The sequence below is a fragment of the Hemitrygon akajei genome, chromosome 2 (genome assembly GCF_048418815.1).
Source record: "Hemitrygon akajei chromosome 2, sHemAka1.3, whole genome shotgun sequence".
NCBI classification, from domain to species: domain Eukaryota; kingdom Metazoa; phylum Chordata; class Chondrichthyes; order Myliobatiformes; family Dasyatidae; genus Hemitrygon; species Hemitrygon akajei.
Window position 1 is genome coordinate 53,772,661 of NC_133125.1, and position 20,577 is coordinate 53,793,237.

The following is a 20,577-nucleotide window of genomic DNA, read 5'->3' on the forward strand; positions in this document are numbered from 1 at the left end:
CTGGGCTACTTTCTGGTCTCTTGAATTCAAGAATTTCAGGCAAGTATCAGGAGAAGCCATCTCCATTGCAAGTTTTTCTGTCTTTATCTCTTGACTGGTACTGTCTAGTTTATAGGGAATTTCAGTATTCACCTGTGATTTCAGGAACAGCCTGACCAGCATCTGCCAGCTTTAACACATTGTTTCTCTAACTGACCTCAGCCTATTGACCAGATCACTCCATAAACATCTAGACCATCTTAGTGACCCTGGTCTTGCCCTAAAAGAAGTTTTTCCTTTGTTCCATCCATCTCACTTTGCTGCAAGCTTGTTTTTTTCCCCACTTCCCCAGTTCAAATCAAGTGTCTTCAATCTGAAACACCTTCCGCAGATGCTGCCCAACCTGTGGTATGCTTCCAGTGGATGCAGTTTTGATTCCTGCACGTCTTCAGTGAAAAAACAGATACCAAAAATATATTGTTGACAGAAACAAGGACAATTTGAAGGACATTTTTAGATACCCAGGTTTGATGCATTAAACAGCATAGATTGCTTGAGAGGAAAAATCTATCCCCTGACTAAACGTACATGATGGTCAATGAAGTTACCTTCTCATTAACCATATATCCAAGAGCTCAAATCCCTCTTCAGCCTTGTCCCTCACCCCTATGCCTCAGTCCACGACCAGCAATCTTCAAACTTTGTTCTATTCAAAGTTCTTCCTTAGAATGAAGTTTTTCCCACTTATTCTGGTAGCAAAGAAAGTGCTGAACCTTCAAGAATTAGAACCATGTTCTGATAAAACAACTGGGAAATTTCAGGAACTTTTGATTAACAGCCCATACATGGCCTCCTCTACTGCCATGATGAGGCCAAACTCAGGTTAGAGGAGCAACACCTCATATACCGTCTGGGTAGTCTCCAGCCCCTTGGTATGAACATCGAATTCTCCAACTTCCGGTAATTCCCTCCCTCTCCCTTCCTTCCCCCTTCCCACTTTCACTTTGTCTCCTCTTCTAGCTACCTATCGCCTCTCTCATGACTCTGCCTTCTTCTACTACCCATAGTGCTTTCCCCTTACATTCCTTCTTCACCTTTCCTGCCTATCCCCTCCCTGCTTCCCCTCCCCCACCCCTTGATCTTTCCTCTGATTGGTTTTCCACCCTCCCCCCACCTTCTTTATGGGGCCCCTGCCCCCTCCTTCTTCAGTCCTGACGAAGGGTCTCGGCCCGAAACGTTGACTGCTCATTTCAACGGATGCTGTCCGACCTGCTGAGTTCATCCAGCTTGTTTGTACGAGCTAATTTTATGCCACTGCCCAAGTGCAGTTCAGCAAGATTTCCTGGAATAAATGCATGAACCAGTGCAACATAGTTTATTATATTATGGATTAGAACTATTTTCCAACACCCTACAGAAAAAGAAACTACATGCCAAAATTCAATACATTACTAGAATTTCCACCGCATTTGCCTCCAGTACCTGCTGTTCCAAAGTTCCTATTCTTTGTCCTCTTCCTTGATTACCAATAGCTACTAACTAAACCAAGATTAAAATGCAATACAGCTTTTAGATTCTAGCACAGCTTCAAGCACCTGAGATGAACTGTTTCTTACACTTCAAGCGCAGCCTGTTGAAGGGCTGTTTTAAATCGGAAGAATCCCAAGTTAGTGATATATCAGTGCAGCAAGTAACAAATGTTACCCAGATAATCACACTGGTTTTACTCTTGCTGTCAAGTTCAATTCAGCTCATTGTATCTCAGTCAAATTCTATTTTCCAAGTTCATAGTTTGAAGCAGAAACTGGTTGCAGTGATGTATTTGTGAAGTGCCTGAATACACATCAAAGGCTGTAAACTCCACTTCATGCAGATAGGAATTATCCAAACACCAGAAAATCTGCAGATGCTGGAAATCCAAAGCAACACAAAATGCTGGAGGAACTCAGCAGGCAAGGTAGCAACTGTCATAGAAACATAGAAAAAATACAGCACAATACAGGCCCTTCGGCCCACAAAGCTGTGCCGAACACGTCCCAACCTTAGAACCATCTAAGTTTTATCCATAGCCCTCTATTTTTCTAAGCTCCACGTAGCCATCCAGGGGTCTCTTGAAAGATCCTATTGTTTCTGCCTCCACCACTGCCACCGGCAGCCCATTCCACACACTCACCACTCTCTGCGTAAAAAACATACCCCTGACGTCTCCTCTGTACCTACTTCCAAACACCTTAAAACTGTGCCCTCTTGTCTAGCCATTTCAGCCCTGGGGAAAAGCCTCTGACTATCCACACGATCAGTGACTCTCATTGTCTTCTTCATTTCTATCAGGTCACCTCTCATTCGTCGTCACTCCAAAGAAAAACGGCTGAGTTCACTCGACCTATTCTCATAAGGCATGTTCCCCAATCCAGGCAACATCCTTGTAAATCTCCTCTGCACCCTTTCTATGGTTTCCACATCCTTCCTGTAGTGAGGCGACCAGAACTGAGCACGGTACTCCAAGTGGGGTCTGACCAGGGTCCTATATAGCTGCAACATTACCTCTCGGCTCTTAAGTTCAATCCCACGATTGATGAAGGCCAATGCACTGTATGTCTTCTTAACCACAGAGTCAACCTGCACAGCTGCTTTGAGTGTCCTATGGACTCAGACCCCAAGATCCCTCTGATCCTCCACACTGTCAAGTGTCTTACCATTAATGTTACTTTCTACCATCATATTTTACCTACCAAAATGAACCATCCCACACTTATCTGGGTTGAATTCCATCTGCCACTTCTCAGCCCAGTTTTGCATCCTATCAATGCCCTGTTGTAACCTCTGACAGCCCACCACACTATCCACAACACACCCAACCTTTGTGTCATCAGCAAATTTACTAACTCATCCCTCCACTTCCTCATCCAGGTAATTTATAAAAATCTCAAAGAGTAGGGGGTCCCAGAACAGATCCCTGAGGCACTCCACTGGTGACTGACCTCCATGCAGAATATGACCCGTCTACAACCACTCTTTGTCTTCTGTGGGCAAGTCAGTTCTGGATCCACAAAGCAATGTCCCCTTGGATCCCATGCCTCCTTACTTTCTCAGTAAGCCTTGCAAGGGGTACCTCATGAAATGCCTTGCTAAAATCCATACACACTACAGCTACGGCTCAACCTTCATCAATGTGTTTAGTCACATCCTCAAAAAATTCAATCAGGCTCAGAATGCACAACCTGCCCTTTACAAAACCGTGCTGAGTATTCCTAATCATATTATGCCTCTCCAAATGTTCATAAATCCTGTCTCTCAGGTTCTTCTCCATCAACTTACCAACCACTGAAGTAAGACTCACTGGTCTATAATTTCCTGGGCTATCCCTACTCCCTTTCTTGAATAAGGGAACAACCTCTGCAACCCTTCAATCATCTGGAACCTCTTCCATCCTCATTGATGATAGAAAGATCATTGCCAGAGACTCAGCAATCTAACTTCCTTGCTTCCCACAGTAGCCTGGGGTACATCCCTTCCTGTCCCGGTGACTTCTCCAACTTGATCCTTCTCAAAAACTCCAGCACATCCTCTTTCTTAATATTTGCATTCTCAAGCTTTTCAGTCCACTGCAAGTCATCCCTACAATCACCAAGATCCTTTTCCATAGCAAATACTAAAGCAAAGCACTCATTAAGTATCTCAGCTATTTCCTCTGGTTCCATACACACTTTTCCACTGTTACGCTTGATTGGCCCTATTCTCTAACATCTTATCCTCTTGCTCTTCACATACTTGTAGAATACCTTGGGGTTTTCCTTAATCTTGTCCACCAATGGCCCCTTCTGGCTCTCCTAATTTCTTTCTTAAGCTCTTTCCTGCTAGCCTTGTAATCTTCAAGATTCCTATCATTACCTAGTTTTTTGAACCTTTTGTAAGCTTTTCTTTTCTTCTTGATGAGATTTACAACAGCCTTTGTGCACCATGGATTTTGTACCCTACCATTCTTTCCATGTCTCATTGGAACGTACCTACTCAGAACCCCACACAGATATCCCCTGAACATTTGCTACAGTTGTTCTGTACATTTCCCTGAGAATATCTGTTTCCAATTTATGCTTCATTTTTCAATACCAGATCAAGTACAGCCTCTCCTCTTGTAGGCTTATCTACATATTGTGTCAAGAAACCTTCCTGAACATACCTAACAAACTTCATCCCATCTAAACTCCTCACTCCAGGGAGATGCCAAACAATATTTGGGAAATAAACATCTCCCATCATAACAACCCTGTTAATATTACTCCTTTCCAGAATCTGTCTCTCTATCTGCACCTCAATGTCCCTGTTACTATTGGGTGGTTTATAAAAAACACCCAGTAGTTACTGACCCCTTCCTATTCCTAACTTCCACCCACAGAGACTCTGTAGACAACCCTTCCATGACTTCCTCTTTTTCTGCAGCCATGACACTATCTCTGGTCAACAATGCCACAGCCCCACCTCTTTTGCCTCCCTCCCTGTCCTTTCTGAAACATCTAAAGCCTGGCACTTGAAGTAGCCATTCTTGCCCCTGCACCATCCAAGTCTCCGTAATGGCCACAACATTATAATTCCAAGTGCTGATCCACGCTCTAAGCTCATCCTCTTTATTCATGATACTCCTCGCATTAAAATAGACACATCTCAAACCATCAGTCTGAGTGTGTCCCTTCTCTATCAACTGCCTATCCTCCCTCTTGCACTGTCTCCAAGCTTTCTCTATTTGTGAGCCAACCTCCCTTTCCTCCGTCACTTCAGTTCAATTCCCACCCCTCAGCAATTCTAGTTTAAACTCTCCCAAATAGCCTTAGCAAACCTTCCCGCCAGGATATTGGTCCCCCTGGGATTCAAGTGCAACCCGTCCTTTTTGTACAGGTCACATCTGCCCCAGAAGAGGTCCCAATGATCCAGAAATTTGAATCCCTGCCCCCTGCTCCAATCCCTCAGCCACGCATTTATCATTCTTTTCCTATACTCACTGTCACGTGGCACAGGCAGTAATCCCGAGATTACTACCTTTGAGGTCCTGCTTCTCAACTTCTTTCCTAACTCCCTGTAGTCTGTTTTCAGGACCTCCTCCCTTTTCCTACCTGTCGTTGGTACCAATATGTATGACGACCTCTGGCTGTTCTCCTTCCCACTTCAGGATATTATGGACATGATTAGAAACACCCCAGACCCTGGGAGGCAAACTACCATCCGCGTTTCTTTCCTGCATCCATAGAATACCCTATCTGACCACCTAACTAGATAGCCCCCATCACTGTTGCCATCCTCTTCCTTTCCCTACCCTCTGAGCCACAGGGCCAGACTCTGTGCCAGAGGCGCGACAACTGTTTCTTCCCCCAGGTAGGCCGTCTCCCTTGACAGTACTCAAACAGGAGTACTTATTGTTAAGGGGGACAGCTACTGGGGTACTCTCTAGTACCTGCTTCTTGCCCTTCCCTCTCCTGTTACCCACTTCGCTGTCTCCTGTGGTCCTGGGCTGACTAGCTGCCTATAAACTCCTCTCTATCACCTCCTCACTCTCCCTGACCAGACGAAGATTACCAAGCTGCATCTCCACTTCCTTAACGTAGTCTCTAAGGAGCTGCAGCTCGACACACTTGGTGCAGATATGGTTGTCCAGGAGGGCAGGAGTCTCCAGGATCTCCCACATCTGACAACGAACACAGAAAACCAGCCTCACATACATACTGTCTTTATTTTAAACGGATAATCTACCTCGCCTCGACCCTTTATTGCCAAAGCCTTCCTACTCTGTCTCCCTCTACTCTGACGCCTGCTCTGTAATCTATCTTCCTTTTAAACTCTTCCCACTGTTCTCACTGGCCGACCGCCACGTGCTTGCGCAGTTGTCCTCCCGTTCAAACTACTGAAGGAACTTGATGAAGGGTCTCAGCCCAGAAGGTTGACTGTTTACTCTTTTCCGTCGGTGCTATCTGCTCTGCTGAGCTCCTCCAGTATTTTGTGTGTGTTGCTTTGGAACTATCCAAGGCCATTTCCCAAGCTCCAATGACTGCAGAAGTGGGGGCTAGTTAAAACCCAACAGTACTCGCCTCCTACTGCCTTGCAGACTTGATTAACTGGATCCATGCGATAGCCTGCAAAGCATCCACATTTGTAGCTTCCTTTTAAATTAATACAAACTTGACTGCAGATGCCAGGATTTTGACACTCATTAGTATCTGAAAAATTAAACACAAGCTTTTTAAAATTGTTAACCTTTGATTTGAAGCTGACTGTTTAAACCAGACTGGGTTCTTTTGCTAACAATTCCAATACACAAAGTTCAGATAGTTTTTCAAGATGCCTATTAACTGTCAGATCACTTTAGGTAACTTGCTTCAATCCAATACATGGAAACATATTCAACAGGATCAAATACAAAATTCCATCTTCCAATTGGACCATTCCGATTGCCAGGTGAAAGTGACTGGCTTACAAAAGACTGCAGGACTGTTTCGAATGCATGGACTGGAACATATTCAAGGAGGCAGTTATCTACAATCATCACCTCAACACTGGTGAATATCTGGGATCGGTGACTGTCCACATAGGCAAATGCATAGAGGATGTTGCCGTGATCAAGCACTACACTGCCAGGGCAAACCAGAAACTTTAGCTGACCACACTGTTTAGGAACTGAGACGCTGACTTCAGATTGAGGGTTAGGATGGCTCTCAGGTCAGCAAGAGCCGTACTCTCATGTGCCATCAAGGCAAAGCGAGAATACTCACAGAAAATTTACAGACACCTTTATAACACCAGGGACATGCGGCACATGCAGGAAGGTACGAATCCCTAACAGACTCTATCCACCCTGCATGTTAACCACAGCGATGCCTCCCTTCCTGATGGGCTGAATGCCTTCAATGCATGAATAGATGCAACAAATGATGTGACATTGAGGAAATGCCCCTCCCCCAGAGGGGGAGTGGTTGCAGCTGAGGTGATGAGGATCCTAGCCATGCAAAGCTGCTGGGCCGGACAACGTACCTGGTCAGGTGTTGAGGGATTGTGCGGCCCAACAGACATCTTTAGCATCTCTTTGCAACGGTCCACCGTTCCTGCAAGCTTCATGCTCTAGAGAGCGACAGTCACTGGCTAAATTATTACCACCCAGTGACAATGACCTCAACAATCATGAGGTGCTTTGAGTGGCTGGTAATGGAGCCTTTAAAATCCCACCGTCTGGCTACATTGGACCCTTTTCGGTTCACCTACCACTCAAACCGATGCACTGTTGATGCCATAGCCTCGGCCCTCCACTCCACCCTGTGCTACCTAGAAAACAATGCTTCATACACCAGAACCTTGGTATCGACTTCAGCTCGGCGTTTACCATGATCATCTATCAGAGGCTGGTTCGTAAACTGTCCTTGCTGGCTCTAAACACTCCTCTCTGTAACTGGATCTTGGACTATTTGACAGAAAGACCCTAGTCAGTGCGAGCTGGCAGCAACATCTGAAGATCCATCTGGTGCTCCCAGGGCTGTGCGCTCAGTCGCTGCTGATTCACCACTGCACTGCCAGTTCCAGCTCAAACCGCAGCCAAGTTTGCTGTTGACACAACAGTGGCTGGCTTCACCAGCAACAATACGTCGGCACACAGAGAGTAGGGAAAGAAATATGTGAGAACAACTACCCGAATGTCAAAGTGGACAAGACAAAAGAGACAATCGTGGACTTCAGTAAGGTACCGATTGACCACACTCCGTTGCACATCAATGGCTCTGCCGTGGAGAGAGTGAAGAGCACAACGTTTCTTGGTGTGCACAAAACGGACGATCTAAACTGCAGCCACAACATCTCCTCATTCATCAGGAAGGCAGAGCAGTGTCTACACTTTTTGAGGAGATTGAGGTGTGCACCCCTCTATATTCTACCAACTTTCTATGGGAACACCATCAAGGTTGTCCTGTCGTGTGGTACAGACGCTGCAAAGCATTGGCCCACAAGACCCTACAAAGGGTAATGAAAACTGCCAAGAGGATCACCCTACTGCCTACTTGTGATAGTTACCAAATGCCGTGAATACAAAGGGCTGAAGCATCGTTGAGAATCCCCTACCACGCATCCCACAATCTCCTTGACCTACTCCTGTCAGGATGGAGGTACAGGAGCATCAAGAACAGAACTGGCAGTCTGGGAAACAACTTCTTCCTTCAGGCTGATTGATGAATGGATACCCTGCCAACACCATGGACTGTACGCTGTTTACTGTACTGCTTACATGTGCTGAATGTGATACATGTTTTATGGGTGCACCATGGACCAGAGGAATGTTGTTTCGATTGGCTGAATGTATGTATAGTCAAATGGCATCAAACTTGAACTTGAAAAGGTGCCTTATTTGGTTGCAAATTCAAGAATTTTGACCGCCTGCAACTGCCATTGCCCTCAGTGGACAGCACAAGTTGAGGTGCTATTCAAACCCTCGGCATGTGGCAAAACTGATTCTTCCAGATAATTTCATTATAGCATGTTGGATCAAGAGGCAGGAAATCAGCCACTCTGGCAACATTTGGCTTGTTCTAGTAGATAGAGCTTTATGGCTTCTGTAGTAGCATTTCTGCTTAATGGCAGTCTTCCAATTTTAGTGAAGTCTGATGAACAGCCAAGGCTGTAGCCATTTACTATTGGATGTGAATATTGCCTGGTAGTAGGAATAGTCAGAGCACCTGCCCCCAGATCACCTCCTAATAACTATATTTGCCAAAAAGTTATATTAAAAATATCATCTTGTGCTGTGAATACAATGTAGAAACTATTAACACACCTGCACAGATTTTTCCATCAATCAACTCAAAGCCAGCAGGGCAATCACATTCATAGCCTAGGACCAGATCTCTGCAGATATGGGAGCAACCACCATTGTTCACCAAGCATTCATTTAGATCTGCGAAAACATAATGAGTTCATTTCACAGCCCAACTACCTTCACACAGGGTGATCAGTATTTTGCCAAAGAGTTCAAGCACAGGACAACTACAAACCAGAGTTTGTCACCATCTTGGTGAATCTACACATTTGCATTGAAGATTATAAATAATTTTGAGAGGTGGCCCATTTCAATCCTTCCTGTAGCCTTGCTAAAGATACTCTACAAGTAGAGGCCACATGATTGCTACAAATGACCTTGTTCAATTCCTGTAGTTTCTTCAAGTGTGCCGACTATACATTCACACCAATTGCACTGCTAATTTGAACCATTAATTGGTGGACTGAAAAGACAGTTTTTTTTTCCCCCAATCTTTTTATTTGTATTAAAAATATAATGAACAAAATACAGTTAATATATTAATAAAGGGATTACAAACATACAAATTCCCATTACACATGAAGGAATACATAAGCAATGAATACAGTATAAATAAGTTTTCCCAAAACATGAACCATATAGTATATATATGAACAAGGTAAATCTAGATATTTCATAATATATAATATATAAAAAAAAGAAAAATAAAAAAATATATATGCAAAATTACTAACCTACTAATCTAATATCTAAGGGAAAAAAAAGAAAACAAAAGAGAAAAAACTAGAGAAAAAGAAAAAAAAGGGCTGTTTATAGTATCTCACAAGAATACATAAACATCAATGTCGTCATCTCCGATCCTCTCAACATACATACAATTAAAGCTGAAAAAACCAATAAGCTTGGCACAGGGCCATATTACATCATATGAAAATATTGAATAAATGGTCTCTATATCTTTTCAAATTTAATAGAAGTATCAAATACAGCACTTCTAATTTTTTCTAAATTTAGACATATCATAGTTTGAGAAAGCCAATGAAATACCGTGGGAGGATTAATTTCCTTCCAATTCAACAAAATAGATCTTCTAGCCATCAAAGTGAGAAAAGCAATCATTCGACAGGCGGAAGGAGATAAATGGAGTGAGTCCATCATCGGTAAACCAAAAATTGCGGTAATAGGATGGGGTTGTAAATCGATGTTCAGTACCGCAGAGATGATATCAAAAATATCTTTCCAATATTTTTTCAAAAGCGGACATGACCAAAACATATGAGTTAAAGACGCAATTTCTAATTGACATCTGTCACAAATAGGGTTTATATAAGAATAAAAATGAGCTAATTTATCCTTGGACATATGGGCCCTATGTACAACCTTAAATTGTATTAATGAATGTTTGGCACATGTAGATGATGTATTAACTAATTGAAGAATTTTATCCCAATTCTCAATAGGAATAATAAGATTGAGCTCTCTTTCCCAATTATTTTTGGTCTTATCAAAGGGCACTGAACGTATCTTCATAATTATATTATAAAGTTTTGATATAAGCCCTTTTTGAAAAGGGTTTAATTCAAACAAACTCTCCAAAATATCTGAAGACACAAAATTTGGAAACGTAGGAAGTACCGTACTTAAAAAATGCCTAACCTGTAAGTATCTAAAAAAATGATATCTAGGCAAATTATATTTATTAGATAATTGCTCAAAAGACATAAAACAATTGTCCAAAAATAAGTCGGAAAATCTTAATAAACCCTTCGTTTTCCAAGCCGAAAAAGCTTGATCTATAATTGAGGGATGGAAAAAACAATTAGCTACAATAGGACTATTTAAAATGAATTGAGTCAACCCGAAAAATTTCCGAAATTGAAACCATATACGAAAGGTATATTTAACTATCGGGTTGTCAATTCGTTTCGGCAATTTAGAAAGAGCAAAAGGGAGAGATGTCCCTAAAATAGAACCCAGAGCATAACCTGATACCGATTTAGTTTCCTGACTCACCCAATGAGGGCCAAAAGGACCATCCCATTCTTTCAACCAACATAACAAATATCTAATATTAACTGCCCAATAATAAAATCTGAAATTAGGTAATGCCAATCCACCTTCCTTCTTTGTCTTCTGTAAGTATGTTTTACCTAACCTGGGATTTTTATTCTGCCATATATATGAGGAAATTTTTGAATCAACATTAGTAAAAAAGGATTTCGGAATAAAAATTGGTACCGCTTGTAAAATATATAAAAATTTAGGTAAAATAACCATCTTAATAGCATTAATCCTACCTATCAGAGATAAAGATAATGGTGACCACTTAGTAAACAATCCTTTAATCTGATCAATTAAGGGTAGAAAATTAAACCCAAATAATTCTTTATGGTTTTTTGTGATTTTAATCCCTAAGTAAGTAAAAGAATCATTAACTAATTTAAAAGGTAAAATATCATAGCTTGGGACCTGTCTATTCAAAGGAAACAATTCACTCTTATTAAGATTTAACTTATACCCAGAAAACTCACTAAATTGAGCCAACAATGATAAGACTGCTGGAATAGATTTCTCAGGGTTAGAGATGAATAATAATAAATCATCTGCGTACAAAGATACCTTATGAATATCTGTTCCACGATTAATACCCAAAATATCCTGTGATTCTCCGATGGTAATTGCCAAAGTTTCTAAAGTGATGTTAAATAGTAATGGACTAAGAGGACAACCTTGTCTAGTGCCCCGAAATAAACGAAAAAATGGAGATCTTTGATTATTAGTAAACACCGAGGCTACTGGAGTTTGATAAATCAGTTTAATCCAAGAAGTAAAGGTCGGACTGAAATTAAACTTCTCCAGCACATAAAATAAGTAAGGCCATTCAACTCTATCAAATGCTTTCTCTGCATCTAATGAAATAACACATTCTGAAGTGTTATGTGAAGGAGTATAAACAATATTCAGTAATCTCCTAATATTGAAAAAAGAATAGCGATTTTTAATAAAACCGGTTTGGTCTTCCGAAATAATTTGGGGTAATACCTTCTCCAACCTGGAAGCCAGTAACTTGGAAAAGATCTTAGAATCCATATTCAATAAAGATATTGGTCTATAAGATGCACAGTCAGTAGGGTCTTTGTCTTTCTTCAGTATTAAGGAAATGGAAGCTCTATAAAAAGATTGTGGCAAATTCCCCAATCTAATTGCTTCTTCAAAAACCTTGCATAGCCAAGGAGAGAGAGTAGCAGAAAAACATTTAAAAAATTCTACTGTATACCCATCTGGACCTGGTGCTTTCCCTGAATTCATTGAGGAAATAACCCCTTTAATTTCCGCATCCGTGAATGGAGTATCTAATACTGAAAGATCATCGGATGATAATTTTGGAAAATTCAATTTCCCAAGAAAATCACACATGGTATTATGATCCTGAGGGAATTCAGATTGATACAGGGAGGTATAAAAGTCTTGAAAAGACTTATTTATCTCATCATGGTTAACTGTCAAATCCCCATTCTGCTGACGAACCTTAGCGATTTGACGTTTAACCCAAACATTCTTCAGCTGACTAGCTAACAGTTTTCCCGATTTATCACTATGTATATAAAAATCAGATCTGGTTTTCATTAATTGATTTTCAATCGGAGATGTAAGTAATAAACTATGTTCCATTTGGAGTTCAACCCTCTGTTTGTAAAGCTCCCTACTAGGAGTAGTCGAATATTTCTTGTCAATCTCCTTAATTTTATCAACCAATAAAAGAGTTTCCTTCTTAATGCGTTTTCTCAGACCAACAGAGTAAGAAATAATCTGTCCACGTATATACGCTTTAAAGGTGTCCCAAAGTATTCCGCAAGAAATATCTTCTGTGGAATTAGTTGAAAAGAAGAAATCGATCTGCTCCTTCATAAATTTAATAAAGTCCGGCTCTTGCAATAAGGTAGAGTTAAATTGCCATTGTCTAGCACTTAATGCTGTATCCGTAAAATTAATAGAAAGTTTTAATGGAGCATGGTCAGAAATAGCTATAATATCATAATTACAACCAATTACCGATGGAATAAAACAAGAGTCAATAAAAAAATAATCAATTCTCGAATAGGAGTGATAAACATGTGAGAAAAAGGAAAACTCCTTATCATTAGGATGACGAAATCTCCAGATATCAAAAACTCCATTATCAGTCAAAAAGGAGTTAATACAAGTGGCCGACTTATTGGGTAAAGTCTGAATAGATGTAGATTTGTCCATCAAAGGATTTAGACAACAATTAAAGTCACCACCCATTATTAACTTATATTCATTTAAATTAGGTAAAGAAGTAAATAAGGACTTAAAAAAGTCAGGACAATCCACATTTGGAGCATAAACATTAACCATAGCAACCTTTTTATTACAAAGTAAACCCGTAATTAACAAAAATCTACCATTCGGATCCGAAAGGATATCATGTTGAACAAATGCAATAGAGGAGTCAATAAAAATTGAAACTCCCTTAACTTTGGCATTCGAATTCGAATGGTACTGTTGACCCCGCCAAGACCTAAAAAAGCGATATTTGTCCTCCTTCCTCACATGAGTTTCTTGTACAAAAATGAAATGAGCATTAAGTCTTTGGAATACTTTAAAAATCTTCTTTCGTTTAATCGGATGGTTTAAACCATTAGTATTCCAAGACACAAAGTTAATGGTTTGAGCCATGGTTCTAAAGTCATCCCTTTGGTATAGAAAGGGTTAACCATATTATAAACTCATGCACCCGGAAGAGGAACAAAAATAAAGAGCGGACCCGGAAGTGACGACATCGTAGACATATTTGTAGTTCAAGAACAGCCCGAGTGAAAAAACTAAAACAAATTGATAAAAGAAAAATAAAAAAGGAAAACAGACCAACCCCCACCCCCACATGAAAAAGAAAAAAAGCCAAAATATGGCTAAAAAAGGAAAAAATGAGACTAAATCTACCCCCATATCAGCGGCAGACCACTCCGTGTTTAAAGGATATATGAAAAAAAACCACCCCAACTTTAAGAATTATGATCGCAATACTAAAATCTGCGCTTCTTAATATGCTTAGTTGTAAAAAAAAGAGTATAATCACTAAAAGTTTACAAATCGGGTTATAACCCAAACAAATCAAGAAGTACTTAAACTATGATAAGCGATGCATTATAGGAAGAAGACGAAAAAAGAAACAATAACGCCATCTTAAACAAAACCAAGAATATTTTGCAAAAAACTACCATCTTGATAATAAAAAAAATTCCCTTCGAAAGGTTAAAAATATACCTTCAAGGGAACAAAAATAGTAGTCAAAAATATGGTATAGTGGTTAACGTGTATGAGACAGAGCGATTAATATAACGAAAGCACACTTTAACTTAAATATGAAGTGTAGGATAACCCTACACCAATAGCCAGAGACTAACCCTGGTTTAAGGAATCGAAAACCATCTTTCACGATCAGAATCACTCATTTATTAGGGAGTAGTGTCTATAGCAGTAGGGAAGTTCTCCTCCAAATACTTTTTCGCTTCAAAAGTCGAAAGGAAAACCAGACGAGGAGCGTTCGGCGGTGAGATCCTGAGCTTCGCCGGGTATAAGAGCGCAGGTTTTAGATTTTTCTCATAACATTCAGTCATCAGAGGTTTAAAAAGAAGCCTTTTCTTCATAATTTCAGAACTAAAATCTTCCACCAAATGGAAATAGTAATTTTGAAATCTAATCATCCCAGCCCTCCGAGCCTCACGAATGAGTTGTTCTTTGTCGTGTACATAGTGAAACCGGACAATTACCACCGGAGGTTTGGCTGAAGTACTCGATGAACGACTCCAAATTCTATGTGCTCGGTCAAGTACCGGGGGGTTCTCTGGAAAGACCGACGGAAACGCATCTTTTAAAAATTGAGCAAAATATTTCGAAGGACCGCCTTTTTCTATGCCATCTGGGAGACCAAGTATGCGTAGGTTCTGTCTTCTGGACCGATTCTCCAAATCGACACTCTTGGCTTTAAGTGTTTCCACCAGTTTAATGGTCGAAATTAAATCCTGTTGTAATTTTTCAATTGTCAAATCTCGTTTCCGAGCTTCTTCTTGCAAAGACGCGATAAGAAGTTGTTGCTGGTTAATTACTGAATCCGTCTTAACCATATAATCTTGAAAAGCCTTTATTTCTTGTTTAAAAACTTGATGTTGTTCCTCAAATTTTCTATCCAAAACCTCCATAAGCAGTTCATAAGTTAACTCAGTGCGTTGCGGTTGAGCTAGCTTCTTTCCATTACCGTTCGGGTTTCGCCCCGGTTCTCGTCCTTTGGATCTAAGAGCCATTTCTGTTTGCATATCTTCAAGAATTCACAATAAAATCTTAACGATAAGCCCGAGAAAGTAGCAAGAATCTTTTGGTGTAGGTAACAATAAGTTGAATAAGGGTGATCAAAGGTTAAAAAAAGTAAAGGTTATGGAGCGGATCTGAAACAGTACTCACTCCATGAGCGTCTCCCGCTGTTATCCAGTTTTGTTTGATTCTCAAGGCAACTCCAGCAGGTGACACTGGCCCAAAGATCGTGCACATGAAAATGACCGCAATGTTAACTCATATCATTTATAATTAATTAGACAATGACCTTAAAGAGATTACTTGGTTCAATTCCTAACATTGTTCTTTTTGGCAACAATACCAAGATGTCCTCATGTCAGAGACAAAATATATTCAACGTCTGACAGCCAGATAGTTGCCGTTTCTAACTTCACAATCTCAATAAGCCCCCAGTAAAATTACATCTCTTTGCCATTACATTTCTCCCAGGGAAAGCCACACTGCCCACATTTGACCCCATACCTTTTACTTCACCTGAGACTCTACCTTTTAGGAATATTAGACTCAATAAAATTGAGAGGGAAGGAAGATCTGGAAATTACAATCATTGCATGCAATTTTTTTTAGCTCAAAAAATTAATCTTATTTATTTATTGAAATACAGCACAGAATAGGCCCTTCCCCCTTCGAATCATGCTGCCCAGCAACCCCTGATTTAACCCTAGCCCAATCACGGGACAATTTACAATGGCCAATTTATCCACTAACTGGTATGTCTTAGACTGTGGGAGGAAACTGGAACAGATGGAGAAAATTCACAGATTCCACAGACTCCTTAAAGATGACATTAGAATTGAACTCTGAACTCTGACGTCGCAAGCTGTAACAGCATTGTGCTAACCACCATGCTACCATGGGAAATCAGAATAAAATAAAACACCAAAATGCAGCAAGGGTGATAAAGCTGCTTCCAAATTCAGTGACAGAACATGAAAGTTTTTGCTCTTAATATAAAGTACTAATTACCTGGTAAAATAATGCAATTTAAAATGGGATTTTACTGCTTTGCAAATTAAGTTTTGTGCTCCAGTATATGGTGTTTGAAGTGCAGTTACCAAAATCAATAGTTTAGTCAAGAAAAATAAAAGGTAATGATAGCTTCTATAAGGCAAATGCTAGCAGAGAGTAGGAGTAAACAGTCCCCATAACTGAAACTGCAGCCAGAATTGGCAATAATCAGCATACACAAGTCATGTTTGAGCTATAATCTACAACTATGTAGAGAGCAAGACAAAGCTAATCTTTTCTGAAGACCAAAATGTTGAAAACAAGAACAATAACAGGACTCAAGAATGAGCCTTGAAAGAACAGCAGTTAAGTAAGCAAGAGTGTTAAGGAGGCAGAGATATACAAAGTAGATACTTGAGCAATGTGAATAATAGGATAAGATGATAGGTGAAGGAGAAATGAACTGTTTTCTTGTATGCTGAATAGATTGTTGGTGGAGCCTAAAGTATTAACTTCTGATTTTCAGAATTAAGCAGAAAACAAAAAAGTAACAATCAAAAAAGAATGCAGAATCCAAAAACTAAGTGTAACAAAATTCATGATTAGGCAACATCTGTGGAACGACAAACATTTCAGATCGAAGTATAATTAACCAAGTATTTTCACCAGATAGAGAACACCAGTAATGTTGAAATTAGGAGAGCCAGATATTTTTGCTACAGGGCAACTACAGGAAAGATAGTTTCAGGACTTTTAGTGCAGAAGGTGACGTATGGAGATTCTGGGAGAATATGTAACAATTGTGTAAAGATACTCACGGCATAGCTTGAGGGGCTCGTCACTCCAGTCCTTGCAATCAGGATGCTGATTACACACTTTGATTTGATCTATGCACTCGCCACTTTGACATCTGAAGTCATTGGCTCCTGCGCATTCTTGAGAAAGAAAAGCAGGTCATAAAATTTCTAGTGACGTGCATTAAGTCCCACCTATTTGAATTCTATACTTGCCATTTTTGCAGTCCAGTTCATCCCTGCCATCAAGGCAGTCTTTAAATCCATTACACTGCTTGCTTTTTGAAATGCAATTGCCATTGCCACATTGCAAGGAACCTGGTCGGCACATCCGAGAAGCTAGAAAGACAACAGCCTGCATTCATGCTGGTTAACAGAAGGCAACCTTGCATCCAATTTTCCCCATTTCCAAGGCACAACAAACCTGCTCAATTTCTACTGAAAATGCACGGTTCCTTTTATATTGCCCCCGCCGTTTAATCTAGGTCAGATCGACATTTTCCTTATGAGACCAACTGCAACAAATTGTAAGTTACCACAGCTCTGATTATCTTTTATATCGAAAGTAATGAGAGGCTGATCTTTAGAACTAGATTTGATCACCGAGCATGTGCCATCATTTTAAGACAGACTAGTACTAAATTTGCTTAAAACAACTGCAGTACCAGCCCAATAATCTATAAAAGCAAAAGAAAAGACGAGTAATTCCTTCCTACATGCCCTATGGCCTCTTGTGCAGTTACATCACCTCTCAATCTTCCACTCCAGTGTACCCACCCATCCATCCTTTTTATTGTCCAGAGTGGAGGACTTCCAATATCTTCAGTAGATTTATTTAATCCTCATCATCATACCTCTGTGAAACTGCAGCCAGAAATCTGCTTTATACCTCCTTTGAACCATCAAGACATGCAAATGGATATGATTTTGGAAATGCATAAGACCTTAATTAAGGGCAGGATTCGTCCTTCAGATTTATTCCATCATTATGATCGTGTGGGCCTCACTGTCTACTATCCAATGCAATAACTTTTATCCTTTATGTCTCAAGGATCTACACACCTGTGTTTTGAGCTACAAAGAAACTCAAGTCAGTCTTAAGCGGGTGTCCTTTCAATTCTGCATCTCCCTAGTTCTACAGTCTTATGATGCATCACCCTCTACCCCCAACTACCCTATGAAGATCTCGCAATTCTGTTTTAATCAAGTCACCTCTCACATGATACTCCAGAGAATACAAGCCCTGCCCATACAACCTGTCAAGTTAACCTACCCATCCTAAGTACAAGCCCAGTAAATATTTTCCAAACTGCTTCCAACACATGACTATCTTCCAAAGGGATCAGAGCTCAATGTGTATTAGATTCCCTCAGGGAATAAACTGTTTATTACAACACTGAGGAAGCCAGTCCATCCATCAAGCCTACAATGGCTTCCGGTAGAAAAAATCCCATCAGGAACCGGGGTTGATCCCAAACTTGGACTACGTAGAGTTTGCACACTTCTGCCAGATGCTCAGATTTCTTCTGACAAACACATGCTAGAATATAAAAAGGGCAATTTATGGTCAGTTAGCATAGAGAACCAAAAATAAAAATGCCAGGCATTGAGGAATTACCAAGGGGTACAAGAAGGTGAAACTGCTCTGCTGGGAGTCAGTATGGGTTGTATCATCAAATGATGGGAATAATCTGCAGCTACAGTGATATTATATCTCTCAGCTTTGCATTCACTGAGAATGGAATTAGATTAATTCCTTTGTTTCATTCTTGCTTCTATTTCTGGATCGTTCTAACCAAATGCACTTATTTAGTGACAGCAAATAATGGTATTATAACACAATCTTAAAAAAAAGCTTTGATCCTTCACACCCTGGTCAATTGCATTCAGAACAACTACAAGTACTTACAGCAGCTGACTTCATCACTTTCATCTTTACAGTCTACATCACCATCACAGTACCATCTAATGTGGATGCATTCACCCGAGGCACAATGGAAGTCATTAGGAGAGCAGGTTTTAAGTGAAGGAATATGTCCACACTGTGCTGGGGATTCATCGGATTGGATTGATCAGCACAATCAACATCAAGATGGCGGCGCGACGACGCAGGGCGCAGCGGCCACTCCAGTAAGGAATATCCGTTATCTGTAAGTAGGGGCCGTGCACAATCCTGATTTGATTGAGACGGATGTGTGAAGCACGGAGGAACATCTGGCGAAACTTCTGACATGCCTGTGCTGCTGACGCTGCTACTGAGCGATCGGAGAGATCTCCAGAGAGGAAGGCCCCGAATCCTCGGCTTTGCCTGTTGCTTGGTGGCCGGAGCCGGGGTTGAAGCACTCGGCAGAGATGGTGCTCGGTGCTCGGTGTCGGAGGGCTGGTCGGAGGCACGAAGTTGTCGGAAGTTTTCGGACGGACTCACAGTTGCCACGTTGGAGGTTTCTTCCTTCTGCCATCTGCGTGAGATGATGGGCTATCTGGGACTTTGAGACTTTTTTTTACCGTGCCCATGGTCTGCTCTTATCAAATTATGGTATTGCTTTGCACTGTTGTAACTGTATGTTATAATTATGTGGTTTTTTTGGTCAGTTAGTCTTGGTCTGTCTTGTGTTTATGTGATATCATACTGGAGGAACATTGAATTTCCCCTTGGGGATGAATAAAGTATCTATCTATCATCTATCTATCTATCTACCCAACTGAAAGGAATGCATTCTGAACTGTTACAGTGAAACTCATGTGGACCACAGGAAAACGAAGGGCAGTTACTTTCGTCACTGCCATCACCACAGTCATCTTTGCCATTACACACAAATGCCATGGAAGTACACCTGCCAGTGGAGCAAGTGAACTCTTCTGCACTGCAAGACGGAGTGCCTGAAAAATATCGAACGTTTATTGTAAATGTTTCTACATAACTAAATTTCTTTACAGAAGTCTTCAAGAACCTTAAAATTTCAAAGGCCAATTTGAAAACATTTTAAACTGCTGATACCAGCTACAAGAATTCAGTTTGAGCTCCATATTAGTAAAGACTGAAGAGATAGCTGAGGATCAGAGACTGACTTTTTTGAGAATAAGAGGACAATTAGTGCATCACAAGGGATCTTGGGGTCCAAATCCATAGTAGTCACAGAGGTATATAGGGTGGTAAAGGCAGTGCTTTCATTGATCAGGGCACTGCCTACAAAAGTCAGGAAGTTATGTGCCACTGAACAAAATGTTAGAATGTATTTTGCAATATTGCCTTGCAGTTCTGGATGCCCAATTATAGTTAGGATGGAGGCTTTGAAAAAGGTACTGAAGTGTGTTATGCCCACAGCCCCCTCCTTTGTGAGAATCGCAAGAGCACTAGTGGGTTGGGTCAAAGGACCCAGGAAATGAGGGAGAGACGTGCAAATTGCCTCGTTCCCCGGCGATGTAAAGTCACGCGACATTGGCCATTGTCTCTTGGAGACACATTTGTGGATTGGGGACTATGCTACCTGCAAGCCCTCGGGCAAAGTGGGCTGGTTGAGAGAGAGATTGCATCACCCCCAACCTGATTGACATCCCCTCCCCTGCGAGTCAAGATAAAAGAGGGGCTGTAGAGACGGCCCCTCAGATGCACCAGAAGAAACGCTAGCGATCCCGTAATAGCGGGAAGCCATTTGAAGGAAGCCACGTGCGTTCGGTTCCCTTGCCTGGGAGCCGGTG

General features: G+C 40.9%; 1 protein-coding gene across 1 annotated transcript in view; it reads right to left on the reverse strand.

Annotated features, from left to right (window-relative positions):
- Positions 1 to 20,577, reverse strand: part of LOC140741831 (prolow-density lipoprotein receptor-related protein 1-like) — a 109,206-nt gene that overhangs the window by 87,426 nt on the left and 1,203 nt on the right. Inside the window, 7 exon segments of the mRNA XM_073072279.1 lie at positions 6,048 to 6,185; positions 8,780 to 8,899; positions 16,903 to 17,019; positions 17,095 to 17,217; positions 18,788 to 18,944; positions 18,947 to 18,968; positions 19,557 to 19,758. Coding sequence (XP_072928380.1) covers positions 6,048 to 6,185; positions 8,780 to 8,899; positions 16,903 to 17,019; positions 17,095 to 17,217; positions 18,788 to 18,944; positions 18,947 to 18,968; positions 19,557 to 19,758 — 879 coding nt within the window.